This window comes from Acartia tonsa, chromosome 8 (assembly GCF_053477335.1).
Source record: "Acartia tonsa isolate MP-2025a chromosome 8, ASM5347733v1, whole genome shotgun sequence".
Lineage (NCBI taxonomy): Eukaryota > Metazoa > Arthropoda > Copepoda > Calanoida > Acartiidae > Acartia > Acartia tonsa.
The window spans coordinates 52,409,795-52,434,660 of NC_137267.1; the positions used below are offsets into that span (position 1 = coordinate 52,409,795).

Here is a 24,866-nt window from a genome sequence, read left to right on the forward strand (position 1 = left end):
AGGGGCCCGACTGTTAAGGGTTAATTTACAGAGGGGTCATTTTGTTCATCATGATTGTACTCTGTCTTATCCCTTATATTCCCTGCAGTTTATAAGTTGAACACTTGTTAAAAAGAAAAAGGTTTTAAAAACTGTATTTATATTGACAGTAAAAGGGGAGAAAGAAGAAAAGTAGAGAGAAAGAGAAAGGAGAGAGAAAAAGAGAAAGAGAGAGAAAGAGTAAAAAAAGAAAATAATATTAGAGAAGAATTTAGAAAGAGTAAAAGAATAGGGGAGGGTATAAATAAAGAGATATAGAAAGAAAATAGAGAAAGAAAGAGAGTAAGAGAACAAGAAAATAAAAGGAGAGAGTTATATAAAGAGAGAGAGAGAGAGTTACATACAGAAAGACAGAGGGAGAGAGAGTAATGGAGAGAGATAGAAAAAGAGAATGTAAATATATTGATTCCCCTTCCTCCCCCCCTCTACCCGGCTTTCCTTAACTATAATATACATACAACAATATAGCAATAGATATATTATTATTTGGATGTTGCGCCAAATTTTCATGTACTCTGATAAAGTGATGCTTTCAGCTGGCTAAAATAACAATTCAACCCCTCTTACTCATCCCCCATCCTCCTACTGAATGAACGATCTGAGCGATAACGGATGTTCATTTTATCAACCTAAATTGATCATAATTTTTCCCCTGTCAATACATCCATGTTTTCTATATCCATTATAGCAGAGCCTTTCTTTTTCTGGTAAAAATCAAATACTGTGGAAAAAATAATAAAAGGCAAAGTTGTCAAGATTTCAAGGCTTTTTAGAGAGGCGAGCATTTAATTTTTGGGCACGAAGAGAAACTTTTTCATTAGTGTTTTAAGAAAGGTCTTTAAAAAGTTGAATTTTATTACATGACATCGCATCGTTTTACAGATATTGTCATTTATATACTCACTACATTTATATCCTAATTATATAAAGTAGTAAGGTTTAAAATAATTGAATCTCTTTTTATGTAGGGTTGTGCCGGATACCGGATATCCGGCTGATTTCGAATGCCGGATACCCGGTTATATATCCGGCAAATTACCGGATATCGTGCCGAATAACCGGATATCCGGCATAAACAATCAGCCGGATTTCCGGCATAAATAATCAGCTGGATATCCGGCCCAACCCTAATTTATAGGAAGCTTTTCATAGGTTCTATAATGGTTTTAGTCTATATTAATGCCCTCCTTTCTTTAGAGATTCAGGGGCTAGCCACTTGTATAAAATTACGAAGTAGAACGATGTCTGGATGAAGTGTAAGATCTTGCTAACCGCCGGACCGATTGGGCTCTGCTTTTCAGCGAATATACCCTCTGATATTACGAAGGTTTTAAGCCTTTTTCTTATGGTTTAAGGCTAATAATAAAGTATAGTATAGAAACCTATTAATATCCGCTGGATTAGATCTGGTATTCAGCCATACTTTAATATCATGTATAGCATCGTATTACAAACAATTTTCCACGAATACTAAATTAAAAATCATGAAATTAATACAAGTTTTGTTAGCCCGGGCCTTAGGTCCCTTGGAGTAAACAAATAATTTTTCATCTTAATATCCGCGGAAAGCTGTCTAAAATAGCTATGAATAATCTTGAAAAGTATTTATGAAACATTATAAGGTTAACAAGTTCTTGTTAACAACAAGGACAAAAATATCCATAAAACTTTAAGAATAGAAAAAATGTTTTGTCTTGATAATGACCATTTTTACAGGGATCTAAAGGGATAAGACAATTGGCCGATATATTTAGTATATCCTCAATAATGATACACAAAATTACCCTTCTGTAGATTACAGTTGAAACGTTTGGACACTCAACTTAATAAACCAACCAATTAGATTCAATGAAAGTCCCCAAAGTTGTTATGCCAATAAATAACTATTAATGATCTTGACAAGTATTTATGAAACATTATAAGGTTAACAAGTTCTTAAAAACGACAGGGACAAAAAATCCGTTTTCAAATAATATGAATAGCATGGGTTACAACATCTAGGACTTGATTATAGAGATGTTTTGCTTATCATATTTTACCTTGTTGTTCTAGGAATATTTTTATTCAGAAATCAGATGAATAGGATAATTATTTCTTACAAAAAGTTTTTATAAAAGAAGTTATAAATCAGCATGTTTTAAATAGACGTACGGACTTTCTGTTAACGATTGTAGAGTTACTACACTTCCAAAATCATACCTAACTTTATAGGAATCATCATGCAACGTTTTAAACCGATAGGACAATTCTAAGTCATAGAACAGAGCTATCCGTTACAGAGAAATGATTTGACCCTAATTATTCAGGTCTGCTTTTATTAATTATAGGAAAGCTTCACTTTTGAAACAATTCCATTACAGAAAGATGTATTGTGCCATTTACTTATTAAGGAAAGCTAAGATATTTAGAACATAATTCTGTGTTAATAATATGCTCCCACTCCATCAAATAGCCCAATTAACAAAACTTTTGGTGGTTTTCCTCAAAGTGCCTGTTCAGCACCACCGCCCTTCTTTCTTTACTTATTTGAAAATAAGGAGGGGTAGAAGGAGGCCACAAACCCTAGTAAACAATATAACCTAACCTAACCTTATATGAGGAATAAACAAGCAAACTACACTCATTTTCAATCTATTTTAAAACAGGAGGCGGTATAGTGATCGACTAGGCACTTGGAGGGAATGCTTTTTGGATTATAGCTGCAGCTCTAGAAATATCATGAACTGAACATATACGGTAACATCAAAAGAAAACAATAGTCTCACTAACAGATGTGCCAGGGGCCATGATATGGCTATCTAATGTTGCTTTGAAATATCATTTTCATTTTAAAGGGTAAATTGCGGGGGGCGGGGTTAAACTGTTTTTACTGGGTGTACATAAAAAAGTTTTTGTTTGTCTATTTATATCTTGGTTAAGTTGTTAAGACTTACAGACAGAAAGACACCAACCCTTTAAGAGTAGCTTCGCCACAAAAACAAAAATATTTAATTATCAAACTTATTCAACAAATACGAAAATAATGCGCAATCACACAACTAAAAAAGGCGTGTGACATTTTACCACTCAGGACAGTGAGTGTTATCAGAAAGACACATGTTAATCAATTTGTTTTTTAAGGGTAAAATGGCGCGCCGCAAATTTTTTTTACCCCCCCCCCCAAAAAAAAAAATGAAGGGGTAAATTTTAAATGGGGGGGTAATCACCCCATTACCCCCCCCCCCCCTTGGACGTCTTTGATGTTAATCAAAGTTTAATCCCTTGTCAGCCACCAGCTAAGGCTATGGGTTTAGTCATTTGTTAATAAATATAAAAAGAGTAAATATTTTTAAAATTTCATTTAGACTTACAGACAGAGAAACACCGTTCCTTTTAGAGTAGCTTTACCATGAAAACAACAAAATTTAATTATCAATTTTATTTAACAAATTTGAAAAATATATCAAATATTGACATTACAAGTGGCGAACGAAAAAATTCGCAATCTCAAATAATGCGACCACTAGAAAATGCGCGCCATATTGCTCTACTCTGGGCAATGGGTGTTATCAGAAAGACACATGTTATCAAAGTTTAGTCCCTTATCAGCCAACAGCTGGCGGAATATCAGCTCAGTCTGAAATTAAAATGGATATAAATACGTGGATATATTGACAGGGAAAAATTTGTCATCAATTTAGGTTTATAATTTGTATCTCATTTATTGGTCAGTTTATGAAGTAATGGGATGGGGTAAAAGAGAAGTATGGGGGGTATTATTATTTTAGCCAGTTGTGAAAAGTACTTTATTAGAGTGCATAAAATCTTGCGCAACAACCAAGTAATAATGTATCAGTTGAAATTAAAGAAGGATGACAATCTTTATAATGGTAGAAAAGCCAGGGATCTAAAGGGATCAGACAATGGCCGATAAACTGATGATACACAAAATTACCCCTTCTGTAGTTTATTTTTAGTGGATGAAACGTTTAGACACTCAACTAATCAATCTAATTTTAATAAAAGTTCAGAAAGTTGTTAAGTTAACAAAAAAGAAAACATTATAAAACTTTGTGGACTAAAAAGCCCAATGTCCCCTACCTCCCTGAGAAAAATATAAAAATTATAATCAATGATGACAACATTGATAAGCTTTTTGAAAATTGGCACCAAAAAAATGACAATATATGATAAAATAACCAATGAGAGGCCAGTATAAATTTTACCATTGGTCAATACCAGTGTATATCAGCCTCTCATTGGTCAACTTTATTGTATGACGTCATTTTTTTGGTGCCACTTTATGCTGTCTCAAAAAAAATAATGGAAATATTTTCACCCCCGCCCTCCCCATATTAAAATAATTATGGGGGGTTATATGCAACCCCTAACAAAAATGATGATTATTTGATTTTCCAAGTATAAAATACAATATTTTATTAACAAGTTTAATAACAAATTATGATATTTTATTCTAAGAATTTAGATATACTTATATTTTCTAATAACACTTGTAAGTAAATTTTTAAGAGTTTAATTTAGAAAATTACATTCAATATTACAAGGATGGCAACACACAAAAATTCCAATGCTTAATTAACAAATTAAATGGAGAAAGGGAGCATTCGTAATTAAAGACAATTAATATTATCTTTGATATTTAAAAGTATTTTAAAGTTTACAATGGAAATTTGCTGGTTAATTTTTAAAAAATATTTACACTTACTATGGTTTTAAAGTTTTAAACAATAGAATGATTCTACCTTAAAGCTATCTGTTAAAGTTTACTAACAAAAAGAAACACCATAAATGTAGAAAAGTTTTGCTTTTTGTAATTTATCAAAAATAGTTTACCTCAGGAAGCATAGCATCAATGTTTCTATTCCTAAAAGCATAAAGATTCAATTATTAAGAAATAACAAGATAGATTACAATCAATAGTAGGAAAGCTTCTTGAAATATAAATTACAAATAACAATAAAAGAATTATCCTTTGTAAGGTAATGTTCTTATGGATATAAAAAATGTAAGTCTATCCTAATTATAGAGAAGCAATTATACTATCATAAATCATTTAAAATTTTAAGAAAACTTAATAAACTTGATTTAATATTCTAACAAATAAAATAATCTTTTATATAATAGTACAATTTTAAACTCCTTTATTTGATTTTTTTTAGATTAAAGTCAAATATTAGATTAGAAAAAAAAGTAATTGATTGCATCATATTTATACAGCTTTCTGGAGATATAAAGATGCACAATTATAAGATTAAAACTATTTTTATCAGCATTGAGATGCTGAAAATATTTGTAGAAACGTGGATATAATACAATATCAACCGGTTCTAATCAAGCAAATATTAATTGGTTTCAAAGCAATACTAAAAAAAATAACTTTTAAAATTCTTTCAAAGAAAGGTTATTGGGGATTTTAAAGGGAAACCTTGTCCATATAAACCTTACCTGGACAAAACATAGCCTCCATTGTAGGTAAGAGCTGGATTCTCACCGCACCAGAACACAAACATGTAATCAGGCTCGGGCCAGGAAACCACATACCATTTCTCAACCTGAATTATATTTTGTAACATATAGCAGCAAAGCTAATATTGATAAGCATATATTGGTCTGTCTGTCAATCTAATACATTAAATACAATAAAGCTAGCAGAGTTACATACCCTTTCTCTACCTGATTAATTCATTTTATTGACACAGTTACCATAATAATGAGCTATATCCATACATCTGAAACTATTTTGTTTTCTCTGGCTCACATTCAAACTATTTTCTTATTAAATTATTTTATCTATCTACCTTTATGATAATCTTTGTATTGACTACAGGACATCACCAAAATTTTATTCTATACCTGGGGCAATAAAGGTGCGTCAGCAGGTCCATAGTCCAGCCTGATGTATCCAGAAGAGGGCAGGGTAGCAATTGGTATGGTTACAATAATATCTATAAATAAAAGAACAATGTATTAGTATATAAATGTGCATTTTATCCTTTTATAAAGATATTTAACTGTACATTTCTACCAAAAGATCATGCTAATATCTAGACTCTTTTAGCTCTTCTTTACAGGAAAATATTCCTTTAAATCCTTGGAAGAGTTAAAGTAAACCATAAGAAGAAATCCCTCTGAAAATTACCAATAAACTATATATATGGAGCAATAAATATAGTTCTAAAGGTCTTCTTAAAAAATTGGACCAATAATAATACAATGGAGGAACTATCTGGTCATGCAATTGGTTAGAACATGTACACATTTTGATTCTAAGGGGTAGTTATTTTTTCATTATTCAGCTATGGATTTTTTAATTTCTTAGGGTAAGCCTGCATTAGGGACATTGAATCATACAAAAAATTCATCACTTGTTCTATTAGAATGAATCTTATTGGACTAAACAAGTTTATTTGACTTTTTCTTACCTGTTTCACAGACAGAATTTTGTCCTCCGCAGTATGTAGTATTGTTAACCCAATCATCTTCAACCAAGACAAACCTTCCATGTTGACAGGGGTACCTAGATTTTTAAATAATTCTGTTAAAAGCTTTCAAGTTGTAATATCTAGTTTAATTTAACCGTCTACATATATAGTTTACCTTTATCTCTCTAACTTTCTATCTATCTAATATCTTTCTTATATCTTAATTGACCTATCTATCCCTATACCTCTATCTATCTATCAATTTAACTTTCTACATATCTATATATGTATCCCACATACTTGCTATCTATATATCCATTTTTTGATCAATCCATCCATCATACATTGTACCTAACTATCTTATCTATTCCTTCCATAAGTCTACCTATTTCTTAAAATTTATTTATCTAATAATCAATATATGTATTTATTCCTCATACCTACCATATCTACATACCAATCATAAGCTTCGGGCCATCCCTCCTGGCCACAGTTGACTCCCATGACAACCCACTATCAATCAATCTATCATTAAATCTATCACTCAATCTATCAATCAATCTATCTTTGTAATTATTAATCTATCTACATACCAATCATAAGCTCCAGGCCATCCCTCCTGTCCACAGTTGACCCCCTTGACAACCCACCAGTCCCCAATTAATCTATCTATCTATATATATATTAATCTATCTATATATATATTTATTAATCTATTTATCTATCTCCATACCAATCATAAGCTCCAGGCCATCCCTCCTGACCACAGTTGACCCCCTTGACAACCCACCAGTCTATCTATCTATCTATATATTTATTAATCTATCTATCTACCTCCATACCAATCATAAGCTCCAGGCCATCCCTCCTGGCCACAGTTAACCCCCTTGACAACCCACCAGTCTCCATAGATGGTCTCAAAGTCCTCGATGCCAGCAACTGCGTCTTCAGGTCCTGTAAAATGAACAACGGTAACATAAGTTTTGTTTATAAATATCAAGCAAAAAATTATGATTAGCAATTTTCAAGTATGCTACTATTTTTATAGTTCCCCATCCCCCCTCTCATTTCATTTTTTAAAAATTGAAAGTAGTTTTTTTTTCTTGGTACGAATTACTTTGAGAGGGTAGCCTACCCGTTTTACAAATAGCTTAAAACCTGCCCTATGCAAATATAAACATTGTGGTTTCCGAGGTTTAAATATCTTAATTATTGTATAGAAATACAATTAAGGTTTTCCTCTACTTTTCCTAGAAAGGAAGGGAACATTTGAGTCTATATTACACTGGTACCCAAAGTTTTGTAATTAGTTTTCTAAATAGTTTTCTCAAAAACTTTAGGTACTTTTGTTGAATTATGATTGGTTGGTTCCAGACTAAGAGTGTACAAACTTTTCAACCGATAATTCAAATATAAAGAAGGATTAATTTTATTTCTCATAATTGGAGATGTGTATCAATTTATCGCCCATTGTCTTATCCCTTTCCTTTCTCTTATACCCTCTTTGTATTCAATATATAAATGTTTTGGTGAGGTCAAATTAATCAATTATTGATATTTTTATTATTGGGGACATGCTAATTCTGATTTCAAGTGACTTTACAAAGTTTCTCAAAATCAGCCATCTGACGTCATAAAAATGAGGTTTTAACAATCTCTTTTTTAGGGGTTTTCTTTCCCACTTCTCCTCTCATCTCCATCATTTTTATGACGTCACAATAAGGCTGATTTTTGAGACACTTTTTAAAATTACTGATTTCAATTCTAATGTGAGCTTTTCTTCTAACTAAAAAGAAGATGTTTATTCCTGGGACTTTGAGGGATAAGACAACGAACGATAAGTCGATAAAGATTTCCAATTATGATCTGTGGATTAAAATAAATTTACAGTCCAATGTATCCTCCCCACCTTCCCTGACTACATCAGAAATATGAATTTCATATTCAAAACTAGTGGCTACGCCCCTAGAGGCCTCTAGGGACACGTAAAATTGTTTCTTTCAGTCTATTTCAAAAAAAGCTATTTCCCAAAAATATTTTTTTCGTCGATAGATGGTGTTAGTTATGTTTTTAGCAAATTGCAAAAATGTCCGCAGGGCAGATTTTTTTAATCCTTGTAGATTTCTCTGGGGAGGGTGGAAGTACCCTTACCCCAAATAGTTATAAACCTTTCCGGGACCTATGAGAAGCTACCCTGTTAAGAAGAACCCGATCGGTTCATTGGTAAGCGAGATCCCTCGTTACAGAAAAATAGAGACACAGACAGACAAAGAGACATCCTGTTACTTTATTATAAGGATTGGTGACCATGTCTTTGATAAACATGTAGCTTTCCCTGCATTTGTATGTGATTAATAATGACAAGCTTTGCTTGTATGCTAATTAACAGGGAGGGAGGGGATATTGGGCTGTTTATTACAGTAGTCCCCAAAGTTTTATGATAACGTTTTCTTATTCGTTGGCTGAACAACTTTTGGGGACTTTTATTGAATTTTGATTGGTTGGTTCATTAAGATGAGTGTTCAAACTTTCAACCACAAATTGAAATCTACAGGGGTAATTTTGTATCATCATTGGGGATGTACATCAATTTATCGGCCATTGACTTATCCCTTTAGAATCCCTGGGTAATTAATGTATGTAAAATATGTAGTAGAATTCTCAGGGGTAAATGACAAAAAATAACTACGTAAAAGTGACAGGATGTCTTTGTTTGTGTGTATGTATAGCAAAGAAATTCGCTAACCGCTGAACCTATATGGTTTTCCTTTACAGTGAAGTTTCTTAGGGTCCAGGGAATTTTTAGCACTATTTTGGTAGTGTTTAAATAACTTCTTAAAAATAATAAAAATTTCTTGTTAATTTTGTTTGCTTACATGGACCTCATTCATTGGTTAGTTCGTTGATAAATTTTGGAGGGGAGGATGGGGTAAGGAGGGTATATTGATGGTATCGTTATTTCAGCCAGCTGCAAGCATCAATTTATTAGAGTACATGAAAATCTGGTGCAACATCCAAGTAATAATATATCCATTTTTTAAGCAAAATTCACAATACCCTAATTCTTGGTTTTATGCTATATGTATTTCAAGTATAAAATAATTAATCAAATACGCATAGTATAGTAAATATATTAATTCATGGATCTAAAGGGATAAGACAGTGGCCGATAAAATAATGTACACCTCAATTGATGATGCACAAAATTACCCCTTTTGTAGCTTATAACTATTTTTGGAATAAAATTCAATATAAGTCCCCAAAGTTGTTGAGCCATCGAAATTATAAAACGTTGGGGACTAGTGTAATAAATAGCGCAATTTCCCCTCCCTACCTGAAATTAATTACCTTTTTGAGGGGAAATAGCAAGAGTAGACCTTGATATCATTTACATTTTTAAATCAAGTATTACAAATATGTTTAAAAGGGTTCTCTCAAAGTGCTTAGTCGAGCACAGAACCCCACCCCCCAACTTATTGTGTAATAAATTTAAAAAGAAAAAATAATCCATAATCCCTTACATTTTTAATTTATTCTAAAAAAAGGTGGGTGAGGGATTTCTTTGCTCGCTAGCCACTTTAAGGGAAATCACCAAATTGATTAAAACAAACCTGCTAGACAATGACCATCTGGAGGTACCTCTGGGAAGCAGCCGTTCTCCGCCATACACTAAAAAAAAATATTATTAATAATACCTATATTTGCAACAACGTTTATTAATCAGAAACTTACAATTTTCAACAAAACATCCCTCCCTCCCGAATGGGTTCGAACCAGCAACATACTAGTAATGTATTCAACATTCTATTACAGTCATTCTACCAAATCTATTTATAAAAGTTTTGTGATTTTCTATTTTTATAGGTATACTTAATTTTTATGACCACTGAAAATCTGTTCTATACCTAACACTGTTTTTTCGTGGCTTGGGTTTACTATTAAAATCAATTAAATTGTGGTTTTCTTCTTTAAATCATATTTAATTGTTGATTAATTAGTAGTTAAAAGACTTGTTTTGTTCAATATTTAATAAATTACTATTTAATGAATTGCTTAAAAATATAAAGAAATTATAAACAAGCACAAAAAACATTGATGGTATTAAGGACATGGAAATTTAAAGAGCATATGATTAAATCAAGATTTAACAGAGATATGGTTTTGATTGGTAGACTGGAAGACTGAGTAAATTACTTACTGAAAGCTCAAAGGGAAAATGATTAACTTGACATTACATGCTTCTCTGAAACAGTGATTGTTTATCTATTCTGAGGGATGTTATAACCAACCTTCCCAGAAAAAAAACTTACATACATTAAATATAGAGTAGCTGCAAAACTAATATACAATACTTACATTGACCAAAGCAGCAAACAATTCATTTCCCATTCCTAATGACATCTCACAAGTGAATTGACACTGGAATTCATCAGGCTTGCCCTCACAGTCTTGCATACACTAAAAATAGAATAGTTTGGCAAAGTCAAATTAAGATCCTCCCCCTTTTTTTAAGAAGGAGAAGTGTAGGGTTAGTTTTCATTTTTTTAATTTGGGCAAGGTTAGGCATGGATATAACTAGAAATTTCCATTTTTCTAGGGAAGTTTTATTACTATTTTAGAGGAGGATACCTCAACCTTCCAAATAAATATATCACATGGAAAAGAATCATCTCTTATTTCTAAATATATTAACTCCTAAACTAAAATCTGAAATGTAAGGTTGACTCTCCCCTATAGACTAGGTATTTTATTGGGCACTATAAAAAGAAATCTTAAATTAAAAAAAAATATTAATTGTACAACACTTACCATAATAGTATCATAACATCCTTGATCAAAAAAGCACTGGCCAATCTGCCAAGCACAGTGTAGAGTCATGCAGGTTTCTGGGCTACCCTAAATACATAGTTCATCATTAGAACTTTGTTGTTAGTAAGTGCTCAAATCGAATAGACCAACTTTTTTTAAGGACTTTGACTATTCCCCTGCCTGTACGAATTTTTTACATTTTTATTTGCTAAATATATTTCACAAAATCTACAGTCAATCTTATATGTTTATCTATCTATCTAGCTATCTTTCTACGAATCTAGATATCTATCTCTCTATCTGTTTTTTTTTATATTTGTGTGATGTTTGACTTCATAGTAGCATTTGACAATCTTTAGGTTTTAGGGAAGTGTATATTATAATACTCCCCCCCCCCGAAATAAATAGATAACTTGCTTTGCCAAAAAATTAGATTGTTGAATTCTGCTCCTCGAGGATAACAAAACTGGTTTAAATCTTATAATTTTTCTCTTTAATAACCGCGGAAACAAATATTACCTCTTTTGTTTTAAGCTGTGATTTGATCTGATTTCGATTTTTAAGGGTGTGTGTTTGTACCGAAGGATCTCGCTAACCGCTACACCGATATGGTTCTCCTTTATAATGTAGCATCTCATAGGCCCTGGGAAGGTTTATGTCTATTTTGGGTAAGGGTATCTTAACCCTCGCAAGAGAAATTGCCCTTAAACAACAACAACCCTAAAAAAAAAAAATGGACCAACTGCCTGCCTCTAGGGGCGTAGCAACTAGTATTAAATACAGAAGAATACTTACCTCATTGGTCTTAAGCTGTGACTTGATCTGGTTTAAATGTTGAGGGTGGGTGGCCCGTGTCAAACCAAAGAGCATAAAAACAAAAAAGGCTCCTCCTTTCAGAAACATTTTTTATGAACTAAAATTTTCTTTAAAGATAAGCTTTAAAATTATCTAATTTTGAATGTTTTTTTTATTAAACAATTATATAATGCTAGTAATTCAGGATCTGAAGGGATAAGACAATGGAAGATAAATTTATGTACATCCCCAATGATAATAAACAAAATTACCCTTACTGTAGAATAGAATTAGTGGTTGAAACGTTTGAACACTCAACCAACTAGGCCCACCAATCAAAATGCAATAAAAGTCCCCAACGAATAAGACAACGTTTTTATAAACTTTGGGGACTAGTGTAGAAAACAGCCCAATATCCCTTTTGAACTTTTTAAAAATCAAAATTTCAAAGAGATATAACTGAACAAATTTATAATAAATGATAGTGAAAAATTTTAATATCTCTTTTTATAGTTAATACAATTTGCATCATAAAGATAAGAAATTGTATTACATAAGTAATATAACAAGGATGATAAAATCATAGGGATAGAGCGGTCATTGGGCTGTTTACACTAGTCCCCAAAGATTTTATAACGTTTTCTTATTCGTTCGTTTGAGGACTTTTATTGAACCCTGTTTGGATGGTTCATTAAGTTGAGTGTCCACACGTTTCAACCACTAATTGTATTAACAGAACCCGTATTTTTAAAATGGCTTTTTATAGGTTATTTTAGGTTAGGTTATATTGGGTTAGGTGATTGCCCCACAGGGTTTGGTAATTGGGCCCGCAGGGTTAGAGCCCACTGCAGGGGCTAGAAACAGGAGAAAAGCTACTGTGAAAACTACGAAGAATCGCCCCATAAGGTGCGATGTTACGAAAGGGACTATACCCGACAATTCTTCTTTGTAATGGAGATTAACATTTATGGACAAAGTAAATTTTAAAGTAGATGCTAATTAGTATGAGGAATCATCCCTAAGCATTACAATGTATTAGCATTGGCAATCCCTATCTGGGATCCGCCCAATTTTTGGCCAATTTTGGAATCCGAAATCAGTTTTTTAATAGCGGATTTGGATTCTTAATTGGGAGGCTGATATTAGCGTCTTGAGTTTTTTCTTTCAACTCCCCTTTTTTGAAGTCAAAGATTATCATCATTATATAAAATATCTTTTAAAATCTGGTTCGATTCTCGGAAGTGAATTATAGAGAACATCAAGAACATTAATTTTTAGGACATATGTAGCACTTAAATTTTTTTTATTTTTCAAAAAAGCCTTTTAAAATATTGCTAGAATCCGGAATCCGCCAAAAATCAGAATCCGGAATCCGCCATTTTTTTTGACGGATTCTTGTAAGAATCCGAATCCGGTCCAAAAATTTGGCGGATTGCCATCTCTACAATGTATATTTGTGAACTATAGAGTAGCTTCACTATTAAAGTAAGAAAGATAAGATAAAAAGTTTTGTATCTTAAAGTTGAAGTTTTGACGTATACAAGGCCAACGTATATTTTACCCTTTTTGCAATAATCTTATTTACGAATTTAGCATACAGAAACTATATTTGTTTAGTAGCGAAGCTACTCTATAATGAGGGTCGTTCTGTCCGTCCATGACAGATAGCTTTTTTCATTAATTTAAGCACGTTAAAATTGTCCTATCGATTTCAAATTTTGCATGGTAATCCATGTTGTAGTTAGGTACAATTTAGAAACGTAGCAACTCTATAATCGTTACCAGAATTTTTATATGATCTAATCATACGACTTTTCTGATTTTTGATATACTGATTTCTGGAACAAGAAAGTACAATATTATAATCCAGTCCTAAAAATGTAAGTCTGTCCTTAAATATTATCATGCATCAAGCAATTTTTAAACAAATTTACTAACAATTTTACTTCGACTCTTATACATATATATATTCTAAATATACTAAACAAGTGTTTATGCCCTTTTGTCCTACCGTTTCAGAGCTTCGCTTTTATGGATGTTGTCATCCCTATTTTTGTAACGAAGCTACTCTATAAATAACCTAAAATGATTTTCTCAGCTGCTGTTACAGATACACCTTTGATTATTTTTTGTCAACATTCCAATCATTATATTTTAAGCATATCTATAATACAAAGTAGAATGTCTGGCCGTCTGTCCCTTAAGATCTCGGTAACCACTGAACTGATTGGATTCTACTCTACAGGGAATATATATTAACTGGTCCTGTAGTGGCTTTAAGCTATTTTCTTGGGGGAGAGGACACCCCCAACACCCCCCCAAAAAAATCCCCCTCAATTTTTTTAGGCAGTTTATTTTAAATGTAGTTGTTGCAGCACCAGAGGTACTTAATTTTTTTTATAAAAATTACCTCATGGAGCAAAGCCCCTAGAGGCTAGGGGCGAAGTTTAAGTATATAACATTCATAGGTGCTTTTTTACTGATTTCCACAAATCTTTAGTGTTTTTTGGTCGTTTTCCGTCGTTCTAAGGGATTTTTTGTGTTCTTGAATGGATTGGACAAGTAGCTTAAATTTTTATTTTCTGTGATGCTATAGAAGATAGATGGCTGATTTTTTTGTGTAGGTTCCATTTTCCAAAGACCGTCTGCAAACCGTTGGTTAATACGTAGCGAATCCGCTCATCGTTGGGAAGGTGATAGGTTCGAATCTCGGTCCGACACCGCGTCTCATAACTAAAGACGTTAAAAATGGTTCCTTCTGCTGCTATGTCAGATGCACGACATAAATAGTTAGGTTGTGGGGTGAATGCCTTGGCCCAAAACAGGCGCAACTCTTTACCATGCACAGTTAGGACTTCTCAGGACAAATGTCGTTGCAATCAAAGGGTTGGTTGTCTGATGGGTATTGAAACCCTAGGCGATTGAGCGCGTTATACATTGCAATTTAAAATGCAGAGTATGTTCAAAGGTGACGTGGAGAGGACTTGTACCCGAAGCGTCAATCCAGTATACAACTTACTTTGTCTGCCAGACCCTTAGCTAAACACACACACAAACAACTATCCTGTTATTTTATTGGAGGGTGGTGTCCCAACTAACAAGAAAATAGCTTAAAACCACAGGACCAGTAGCTAGATTCTCTATAGATTAAAGTCCAATCAGTTCAATGGATCTTAAGCCTCAAATGGACAGACATCGTTCTATTTTCTACTTTATCTCTTACGTTTATTTTATTAATCCCTTTATTATGTTAAAAAACTTAAATCTACAAACAAACAAAAAATATTAGCATTAGATTCTATTATATAATCAAGTACTTTTAAACCTCTTAACAAACAAGATATTCTCTCAGGGATTAAAAGGGATAAGACATTAGTCGATAAATTGATGTACATCCCTAATGATGATACACAAAATTACCCCTGCTGTTGAAACATATTTGGATACTCAACATAATTACCAACCAAACAAAATTCATGTCTGCAAAGTTGTCAATCTAACGAACAAGAAAGTGTTATCATAAAACTTTGGGGAGTAGTGTAATAAACAAAACAATGTCCCATCCCTCCCTTGTTTATATTGCTGTCTTTTTACATAATGCACAGATAATATTTATTTCATGCACAGCATAATTTATTGTTGATTTATACTAATTTCTCTTATACATTTTATTTATACTGTATTGCTGATTATCCATGTTTCATCCTATAATATAAAGTAGCAAGTTTTTTTTTCATCTAAAGCTAAATATCTCGGAAACTGCTTGTCAGAATTGATTTAGGCTTTTTACTGACATCCCCTAGATGTTTTAGACGAAGCAACTCATTATAATAATTAATTAAACCTGAATAAAATATAAGCATTGTTATCTTGACACATCCAATAATCCGCAACTAGTAATATTAAATATTTATAACCAGCCGTCTATGATGATAGCGGCTCTGACCTAAAATCAAGAAAAAACTTGACATATTTATTTTTAAAGTTCAATTTTTGATAAAAATGGACTTAAAAAAATTAACAGGGGCATTTGCACATGACAAACAGAGTTACCAAATTATAATTTATAAAAAAAACCTCTCTATTTATCTAGTCCGGAGCCGTTTTTTAACGAAAATTACGGCTCCGGCTCCAGCAAAATATGGCGGCTCCCGGCTCCGCAACACTGTTTATAACAATACTATTTTTTCCCGAGGAGAGAATGGGATTATTGGACTACAAATTATTCTTGTATCCAAAGAATTTATAAAAAAAACATTCTCTCATTCGTTGTCATTAAAACATTGGGTAATATTGACTGGCTGATTATCATCATTGACTTATCCCTTCAGATCCCAGATACTTTAACACATCCAATTGTCCGCAACTAGTAATATTAAATATTAATAACACCATAAACAAGAGTGACAACGTCCATAAAGGGAAACTCTTCAAACGGTAAAACAATTGATAAATTCTAAAACTTAATAAGTAGAATATTAATTTAAAAGTATAGACAAAATTAACTTGCAAGATTACCTACGGAATTAAAGGATTCTTTTACGGACATTAGGGCGGATTCATATCAGAATTAGACAAAGAGGGGATATGCAACGGATAAAATGTACTTTAAAAAAATTTCTGACAGAAAAAGAATTTTAAAATATTGAGTTTTAGATTGCGACCACATAAAAATGTATTTTATTACTTAAAATACGCAAAAACGACATTTATATCAAGTCTTCTTACCTTATTATCTTGGTTCCTGTATGATATTTTTATATTTTAGCAACATAAAATACTATGTTTAAGTCAAAACAATAGTTTTGCTTTTTACCAGGATGTTTCACAAGAATAAAAAGACCATATATTGTAAAAAATTATATCTTATGATTAACAGCAAATATTACCCTTAATTTCTTCATTCAAAAATAGCTTTAAAATTCTTTGTCTGGTCGTCAGCGGTTTTAAGACTCAAGATAAATTTAAATCATTCAGAGGTGTATTTGATCTATAAAAATCATGTGCAGATTCCCGCTTTGGTCAGAGATAAAAAAATTCCATAATCGACCCACCCTAATGGACAATACCTACGGAATTAAAGGATTCTTTTATGGACATACTTACATATTTGATTGATTTATCATCAATAGTCCAATCCAACGCGCATTAGATCTAGCCGTGTAATATTTTGTTTAAAAACTGAGGTCATTTATTTCTAAAGGGTAATCATTTCAAAACATATGATTAAGCAGAAGGATGCTTGTCCTATTAATTTTTTTCTAATTGACAGACAAACATTTGATATTAAAGAGCCGCTTCATTACTAAACTGTTGAATAATATCTACAAAAAGCACATATGCCCCAAAAACAGGCAATAACCAGGGGCTGTGATTTAGCAATTTGATTCCACTTGAAATTTCTGAAAATTTAGATATTTTGTGGGATAATTTTGGCGTAAAATTTGTTTTGTGTTGTAACCAAAGGGAAATGAGAAAATTCAGGAAGTAAAATGTTTACTTAAAATTGTTTGTCAGAATCCTGCTCGTTGTCCCTTTACAGTGTGTACATAGGTCCTGGAAAGGTTTGAAACTATTTTCGGGGAGGGGGTACACTACCCTTCCAGGAGAAATTGACCCTGGAAAGACATTTCACATCAGACAAATAAACCCAACTACTTGTTATACTAGCGGCTTCACCCCTAGGAGCTTTGCCCCAAGAGGTAGTTGCGCCTACCCAGCTGAAAAATTTGTGAATGGGTCGCTAATTTTCGCGCCTACCCAGCTGAAAAAATGGCGAATGGGTCGCTAATTTTCGCGCCTACCCAGCTATAAAAAAACTGCAAATGGGTCGCTAATTTTCGCGCCTACCCAGCTTAAAAATTGCGAATGGGTCGTCAATTTTTGCGAATAAATGGCGAATTCGCAAAACATATGCAAATAAAAATTCTTACAAACAAAATTTAAAAAAAAATTGGGGGAGATTTTTTGTTATTGGGGGTGTCCCACCCCCCAAGAAAATAGCCTAAATCCACCACAGGACCAGTGGGTATAATCCATGAAGAGTAGAATCCAATCAGTTTAGTGGTTACCGAGATCCTAAGGGACAGACGGACGGACAAACAGACATCGTTCTACTTTGTGTTATAGATATGTCATTTTGCAACATAAACTTATCTGTAACTTACAGTTTATGGCATTACACAGAATTTTAAAAATACTTTTATTTCACACAAAGAAAAACACATAATTTTCATTTTCAGTTTGGAACTTAAATAATATAATAAACACAAAAAAATGCTTGAACGAAGAAATCAAAAGATATACAGAGCATATGAATCGGATAAAGTAAAAATCAGATACAAAAAACACAAAATAGTAAAATATGGAGGGAGAGTTTCTTTGAAAAAAATATGCTTAATAAAACTTTATAACTAAAAGTTTATGGAATTACACAGAATTAAAAAAAATACTATATAAATTTCACACGAAGAAAAACACATAATTTTCATGTTTACAGTTGGAACTTAAATCTATCAAATAATATAATAAATACACAAAAAATGCTTGAACGAAGAAGTAAAAAATATACAGATCATATGAACGAATCAGATAAAGTAAAAATCAGATTCAAATAACACAAAATAATATACTGTGGAGAGGGTTTCTGTGTAAAATAAATGCATAATAAAAATTAGCCTCAAATCAAAGAAAAAGTATCAAAATATTTGTTAAAATTGAGTTGAATCTTCCAAATTCTATACACATTAATTTTCATATCATTACAAATTTTCTATTTATCACAGTTGCTAAAAAAAAGAATGACCCTCCCTTTCCACTTAAAAGTTATTTTTGTTGTTTTCTCTTCTTCATTTCAGCCACCAGAAAGTTTCGGCCTAACTCTATATATTGTTTTGGCTCTTTTTGTTCGTAAATGTTATAATTTGGATTAATATTTATATTATCATCATGTGTAGTAACAAAATGAGTTCCGATAGGTTGGAAAGGATCTTTGCTAAGAGAACTCCTGAAAGCCCCAATCCAACGATGCGTAAAGAAATTGACTATCACATGCAGAGGCACACCTTCAAAATAGGACTTTCTCACATAATAGTAAAACTCTTCAGGCTGTCCACCAGAATTATAACAACCTCGGAATCTATAGACTTCAAGAGTATCAAGCCTCTCATTTATAATGCTGAGAAGATTCTCTAACATGAAATAACTGGCTTCAATCTTCAGGCTTTTCAGTTCTGTCTTGGAAATATCAGCTAACTCATCATTTCTTAAGAAATTCAGGATAATTTCAAAACTTTTGGGGTCTCTATCTATGAAGTAGGATCCATCCTTCAACATAGCAGCTGGCTGAATTGGTGAATCTATTTCAAACATCTTTGCCAGAACAGATTGAGGCTCTTTCAACAGGGTCTGTCTGGTGGTAACAAACCTAAACAATGCAATGTAATTAAAGTTAGTGACCTTTTCTGGTCGGTTTTTTCCCTCTTCCCTTTCCATTATAAGATGATGTAAATCGGTATAGTTCGGTCAAGTTTTAAAATTTTCCCCCTTTTTTTGAAAAAAAAACTAACGAGTTTCACAAAAAAGCACTAGGTACCTATATTTTTTTCAATTTTTTTTTTTTTTTAAATGCATATAAAGAACAAGGATGACAACATCAATAAAAGCAAAGCTTTGAAATAGTAGGACAAACAAACATTAAAACTTGTATAGTGTCAGAACTGATTACCTAAGCAGAATATTAATAATGCAAAAACTTAGCAAAACTTTTTAAATACAGGATACCGTAATCAATGCACAGTTTGCAATCAAATCAGTAGTACAATTCTAACCTGTTTAAATTAACGAAAAGAGCTGACTGTCCCTTACGGACGTACCGACCCTAATTATAGAAAATCTTCGCTTTTCAAAATTCGACTATGCCCCTAGAGGCCACAAGAGGCACTTGAGGTGGGGTAGGTCTGAATTCATCCCTTTTCATTTAAGTTTTAGTAAGAAAATATTCTTATAAAATATTTGGGAGGGGGGGGGGGGCATTTTATCTATAACCGAAAGTTCTTGGGAGGTTGGTGGACCGTGATACCCATTCTAAAAAAGCTATGAACCTTTAAAGGGACTGTGAACGTAAATTTTTCTCATCTTAATATCAAATCTTAACATTATCTCATTCATAATATCTCACAGAAAGAGCAAAACGCGCCTTTGTTTGCTTAAAAAACGGCTTTTTCCGACGATTTTTATAAGGTACGGGGAAAGGAAGAAATTTTCCGTATTATATAAAATGTGCATTAAATTGCTTTTTTCTCCCATTATAGCTAAAATTAAACTTTTTCACATAGTTCTAGATTTTTCCTAACAGTTAAGCTGACTTTTAACATAATCCTTGCTTTAATCCAATGTATAGTTACTTAGAAATTGATAAAATAAGCAATATTTTTTTATTGAAAACCAAATACAATAACAAAGCCAGAAACAGGTTTTTTATTAGTATCCAATTAACTTTAAATGGCCCATCTCTCGCCCACCTTTAATTACAAATTTGTAAATAATAAAGACGCAATATTTCTTTATAAACAGTCTGATAAAAGTGTAAGCTAATTCTCCAAAGTGGGTTATTTATTGTTCAACACAATAAAAAAGGATATTATTATTTTATATAACCTATGAGATTCAACCCTTTGTAGACAGTGAGGTATTTTTTTTGTCAATAATACGAATTTAAAATATGTCTTTACTCTTTATTACCTAATTACTACGTTATAAAAAAACGAATTGGCAATTTTATATCATAAAATAAATCCTTAACAGTAAGTACCTAAATTGTTTCAACTATATATGACAAGTTAAATATCCCTACAAACATTATAAGAAACTAAAACGTTCAGATTTTCCCTGTTTTTTCCTTTTTCCCTCTCAAAATACCATAAAATCAAGGCATTATTTCTGGATATTTTTGTGAATAGGACATTTTTGGTTGATCAGTGTAGTGAAATGTGCTTAGTAAATGTTAAGATTTGATAATCAGATGAGAAATTTTTACGTTCACACTCCCTTTAAATGACCTTGAGAAACTACATGGTAAAGGAGGGTAAAGGTACGGTTTAGCAGTTAGCGAGATACTTTGTTACAGACAAGACATCCTGTTATTTATAAATGTGGATAATGTTTACCTTTTACCACCTACATTCAGTTCAATGACATCATTAAATGACATTTTTCTCCGCAGATAGTTCTGAAAATAGAATTATTTTATAAAATATTTGTTCAAAGTATTGAGCAATATTTAATGCACTACAGATATAAAGACATTGTTTGGGATTCTAAGCTTTATAGAACTCGTTTGCGTTTTCGGCGTTATCCTCAAAACAAAAAATAGTGCCTGTCTTAAAATTACAAGATTGAAAATTTACTACTATGTTCTAGAGAGAACAAAACATTATCTAATAATTTACAAATAGATTTTTAAACTATTGATTAATGATTAAAAATATAAATTACAGAAAGAACCATCAAAACAGGGAGTGGGGACAAAACCGCGACAGTGACAAAACCGCGACATTGCAAAAAAATCTATAATAAAAAAATCTTAATGCTAGAAGGTCATGGCCGCAGAGCTCGGCCCCCTGGCCTGCCTAGCCGCGGGCGCTCGGCCCCCTTGCCTATAACCTAACCTAACCTAACCTAACCTAACCTATAAGTTTAAATGTTTAATGTACATTAACTTATTAATAGTTTAGAATTTTGTGGATTTTACAAAAAGGGGTTGGTATATTTTTTTCAAATTTTTAATACTTTTTTACAATAGTTAGGTTAGGTTATGGGTAAGGGACCGAGCGCCCGCGGCTAGGCAGGCCAGGGGGCCGAGCGCTGCGGCCATGTATTTCTACAAAAAATCCTACATAGTTATATTTCTGTTATTTTTTAACTGTCGCGGTTTTGTCACTGTCGCGGTTTTGTCACTGTCGCGGTTTTGTTATGTCGCGGTTTTGTCCCTGTCGCGGTTTTGTCCCCACTCCAAAAAATGGAAACACGAATCAAAGTGAATTTTCAGAATATAATAAAATAACTTTTTCTTTCATGAAAAGTGATGCCTATACCTATAAAATGAAATAAAAAGATTAATGTCCTTTTGTGTAAAAACCGTGAAGTTAAATTGCCCTCTAAAATCAACGGAATACAAAGGAAAACCTAACCAAAATACCAGATCTATTCTTCTAGCCTTACTGTAGCCAGTGGCGTGCGAACCAAAGGGGGCATTTGGGACAATCGCCCCTCCCCCCCCCCTGCCCCACCCTAAATGTTGGAAAATGCCCCATTTTGCCCCTTCAACCTCCAAAAGCAAAATTCTCCCAGTGTTTCATGAATTATCCAAAAATTTTCTTTGCGTCAATTACATGTTCACTATTCAATTAATCCAACTAAATTTTAGAATTATTACCAATACATGTTTAAACTTATTTAGGAAAAGTCAGGGATCTAAAGGGATAAGACAATGGCCAATACATTCGTGTACAGCCCAAATGATGATACAAAGTTTCTCATTTTGCAGATTAAAATTATTGGCTGAAATGTTTAAACACTCAACTTAACTAATCAATCAACTAAATTTTAGAATTATTACAAATATATTTTTAAACTTGTGTAGGAAAAGTCAGGGATCTAAAGGGCCGAAAAATTGGTGTACACTGAATCAACCAAAATCCAATAAAATTACCAAACATGATAAGCCAATAAAAAAATCGATATTATAAAATTTTGGGGAATAATTTACAGCCCAATATCCTCTCCCTCCCCGAGGAAAAGTTGTAATCTGTTTATGCTGTACATAACAAAACAGGAAATGGGAAGCATTTTGATTTTTATAGAAGCATTATTTTCTCGGCTCCTATTCAAGAAAGACAGCTGATATTTTCAGAAATTAAATAAGTTAACATTCTACATATTTATAAATTATTTAATAGAATATAAGTATTTGAAGAAGAAAAATTGGCGCCATTTCAAATTGTTTCTACTTTTTATCACACTAGCGGCTTCGCCCCTAGCCTCTAGGGGCGAAGCCCCAAGAGGTGATAAAAAAATTAATATTTATTGTTTTTAGTGAGAGAATGTTGCTATTCTTTCATTCAAAATAAATGCTGGTATAAAAAATAAGGGGGGGATTTTTTTGTTTTTGGGGGGGTTAGGGGTGTCCCACCCCCCAAGAAAATAGCTTAAAACCACCACAGGACCAATAGGTATATACCCTCAAGAGTAGAATCCGATCGGTTCAGTGGTTACCGAGATCTTAAGCTTCAGACGGACGGACGGATGGACAGACAGACAGACAGACATCGTACTACTTTGTATTATTGAAAGTATATTTCCTTGTTATTTCTATAAAATCATTTGTAAACATCAAATACTTAAACCAAAAAGTTATTGTGTGAAAAAAATCTGTGCGCTTCGCGCGCCAATTTATAAGTACATTTCAAACATCTCTAACATTTATCCAAGTCTTAAATCTGTATGTCTGTTTAAATGAATCTCTGTATTTAAGTATATGGTAGAGGGATGGGGGAAAAGCAAGGACGTCCAAGCTTTTAATTTAGGGGAGGTAAAAAAATATAAAAATTTTGGCATTCACTAATTTTTTTGGGTGGAGGGGGGGGGGGGGTAACAACCTGTTTACCCCTCCCCCTTAGACGTCCCTGGTAAGAAGGGATAGGAATTAGAAGGCCCATAATCAAGTAACCCCACCCCCTTAGACGTCCCTGGTAAGAAGGGATAGGAATTAGAAGGCCCATAATCAAGTAACCCCACCCCCTTAAAATGCCCTTATCTAAAGTTGGTATGTATAATCAAAATGCCCCCCCCCCCTAAAGCATAAAAATATTGTTCTTACAGTAAGACCCATGATATCTTTTAGGCTTTACAGCCCTTATAACTTCATGTATTCTAATGCTTTTTAAGCGCGTTACATCGTCAAATGCTTTATTTAAGTCAAACTATCAAAAATTAATCCAAATTATACATCTTAATAATCATTAACCAATGTAGAGTAACAAGGGGCTTATATTTACCTATAAAGCTTACTAGCGGAGACGCCCCTAGGTCTCTAGGGGCACTTGAGGTGGGAGTTGAAATCCCATGGACAAATTTAATATTTTGGATTTAAAAAAGAAAAATTAGAAAACTTTTAGAGGGGAATTTTTCTGAGAGGTTGGTGTGTGCTGATATTTATAAAATTAAAATGTTTTTAAAACTTACATAGTTTAAAATCAAGACATGCTTACCTAGTAATGATTTTATATTGAGTAGTTACACTATCTAAATTGCAAATTACAAGGGTGGTGGACGTGGTACCCCATTCCCAGAACCTATCAGAAGCAACACTGCATAAGAGAACCAAATCGGCTCAGTGGTAAACGAAATCCTTTAATACATACAGACAGAACAGATCCTGTTACTTTAATACAACGATTAATTCATTAAGGGGGGGGGGAAGTTCTGACACATTTGCGTAAACGGTGATTATTGGCTTTATCTTTGGACTGAGAGGATAGGTTATTAGGGATAAAATCATTCTTATATGATGAATTTCCCCCAGATTTAAGAATTTTTGGATAGGTCTCCAGGTTCCGGAGCTCCAGGCCTCCAGGTCCTCTCTGTACAGGTAAAAATTAAAAAAATAATTTTGTTTTTGAAGAGTTAGAAGTCAACCTATGAAACAAAATATGCATATTTTTGAATGTTATTCACATATTTGAAGAAAAAAACGCATATTTTGTTTCATAAGTTGACTTCTAACTCTTCAAAAAAAAATTT

The 24,866-nt window shown here is 32.8% G+C and overlaps 2 protein-coding genes across 2 annotated transcripts; both read right to left on the minus strand.

Moving 5' to 3' along the window:
* Positions 1-3,442: 3,442 nt before the first annotated feature.
* On the minus strand, positions 3,443-12,548 carry LOC145327279 (uncharacterized). Its single transcript, XM_080170880.1, has 10 exons — positions 12,066-12,548; positions 11,271-11,357; positions 10,818-10,919; positions 10,073-10,130; positions 7,304-7,415; positions 6,462-6,556; positions 5,893-5,984; positions 5,485-5,591; positions 4,873-4,903; positions 3,443-3,655 (listed from the first exon to the last, which is right to left on the minus strand). Exons 1-10 carry the CDS (start codon positions 12,171-12,173, stop codon positions 3,566-3,568), a joined length of 882 nt encoding a protein of 293 aa, XP_080027006.1. The 5' UTR covers positions 12,174-12,548; the 3' UTR covers positions 3,443-3,565.
* Positions 12,549-18,259: 5,711 nt separating this feature from the next.
* On the minus strand, positions 18,260-21,290 carry LOC145325713 (BTB/POZ domain-containing protein KCTD8-like). Its single transcript, XM_080168666.1, has 2 exons — positions 21,233-21,290; positions 18,260-19,491 (listed from the first exon to the last, which is right to left on the minus strand). The coding sequence occupies exons 1-2, from the start codon at positions 21,274-21,276 to the stop codon at positions 18,891-18,893; spliced, it is 645 nt and encodes a 214-aa protein (XP_080024792.1). The 5' UTR covers positions 21,277-21,290; the 3' UTR covers positions 18,260-18,890.
* Positions 21,291-24,866: the final 3,576 nt, after the last annotated feature.

Coding starts and splice junctions, on each gene's coding strand:
- LOC145327279 (XM_080170880.1), bottom strand. CDS start 12,173: ATGTTTCTGAAAGGAGGAGCCTTTTTTGTTTTTATGCTCTTTGGTTTG. Junction 7,416..10,072: donor AGATGGTCATTGTCTAGCAG/GTTTGTTTTAAT, acceptor TTCATTTTACAG/GACCTGAAGACGCAGTTGCT. Junction 6,557..7,303: donor TGGCCTGGAGCTTATGATTG/GTATGGAGGTAG, acceptor TTAAAAATCTAG/GTACCCCTGTCAACATGGAA.
- LOC145325713 (XM_080168666.1), bottom strand. CDS start 21,276: ATGTCATTTAATGATGTCATTGAACTGAATGTAGGTGGTAAAAG. Junction 19,492..21,232: donor CTGAATGTAGGTGGTAAAAG/GTAAACATTATC, acceptor TGCATTGTTTAG/GTTTGTTACCACCAGACAGA.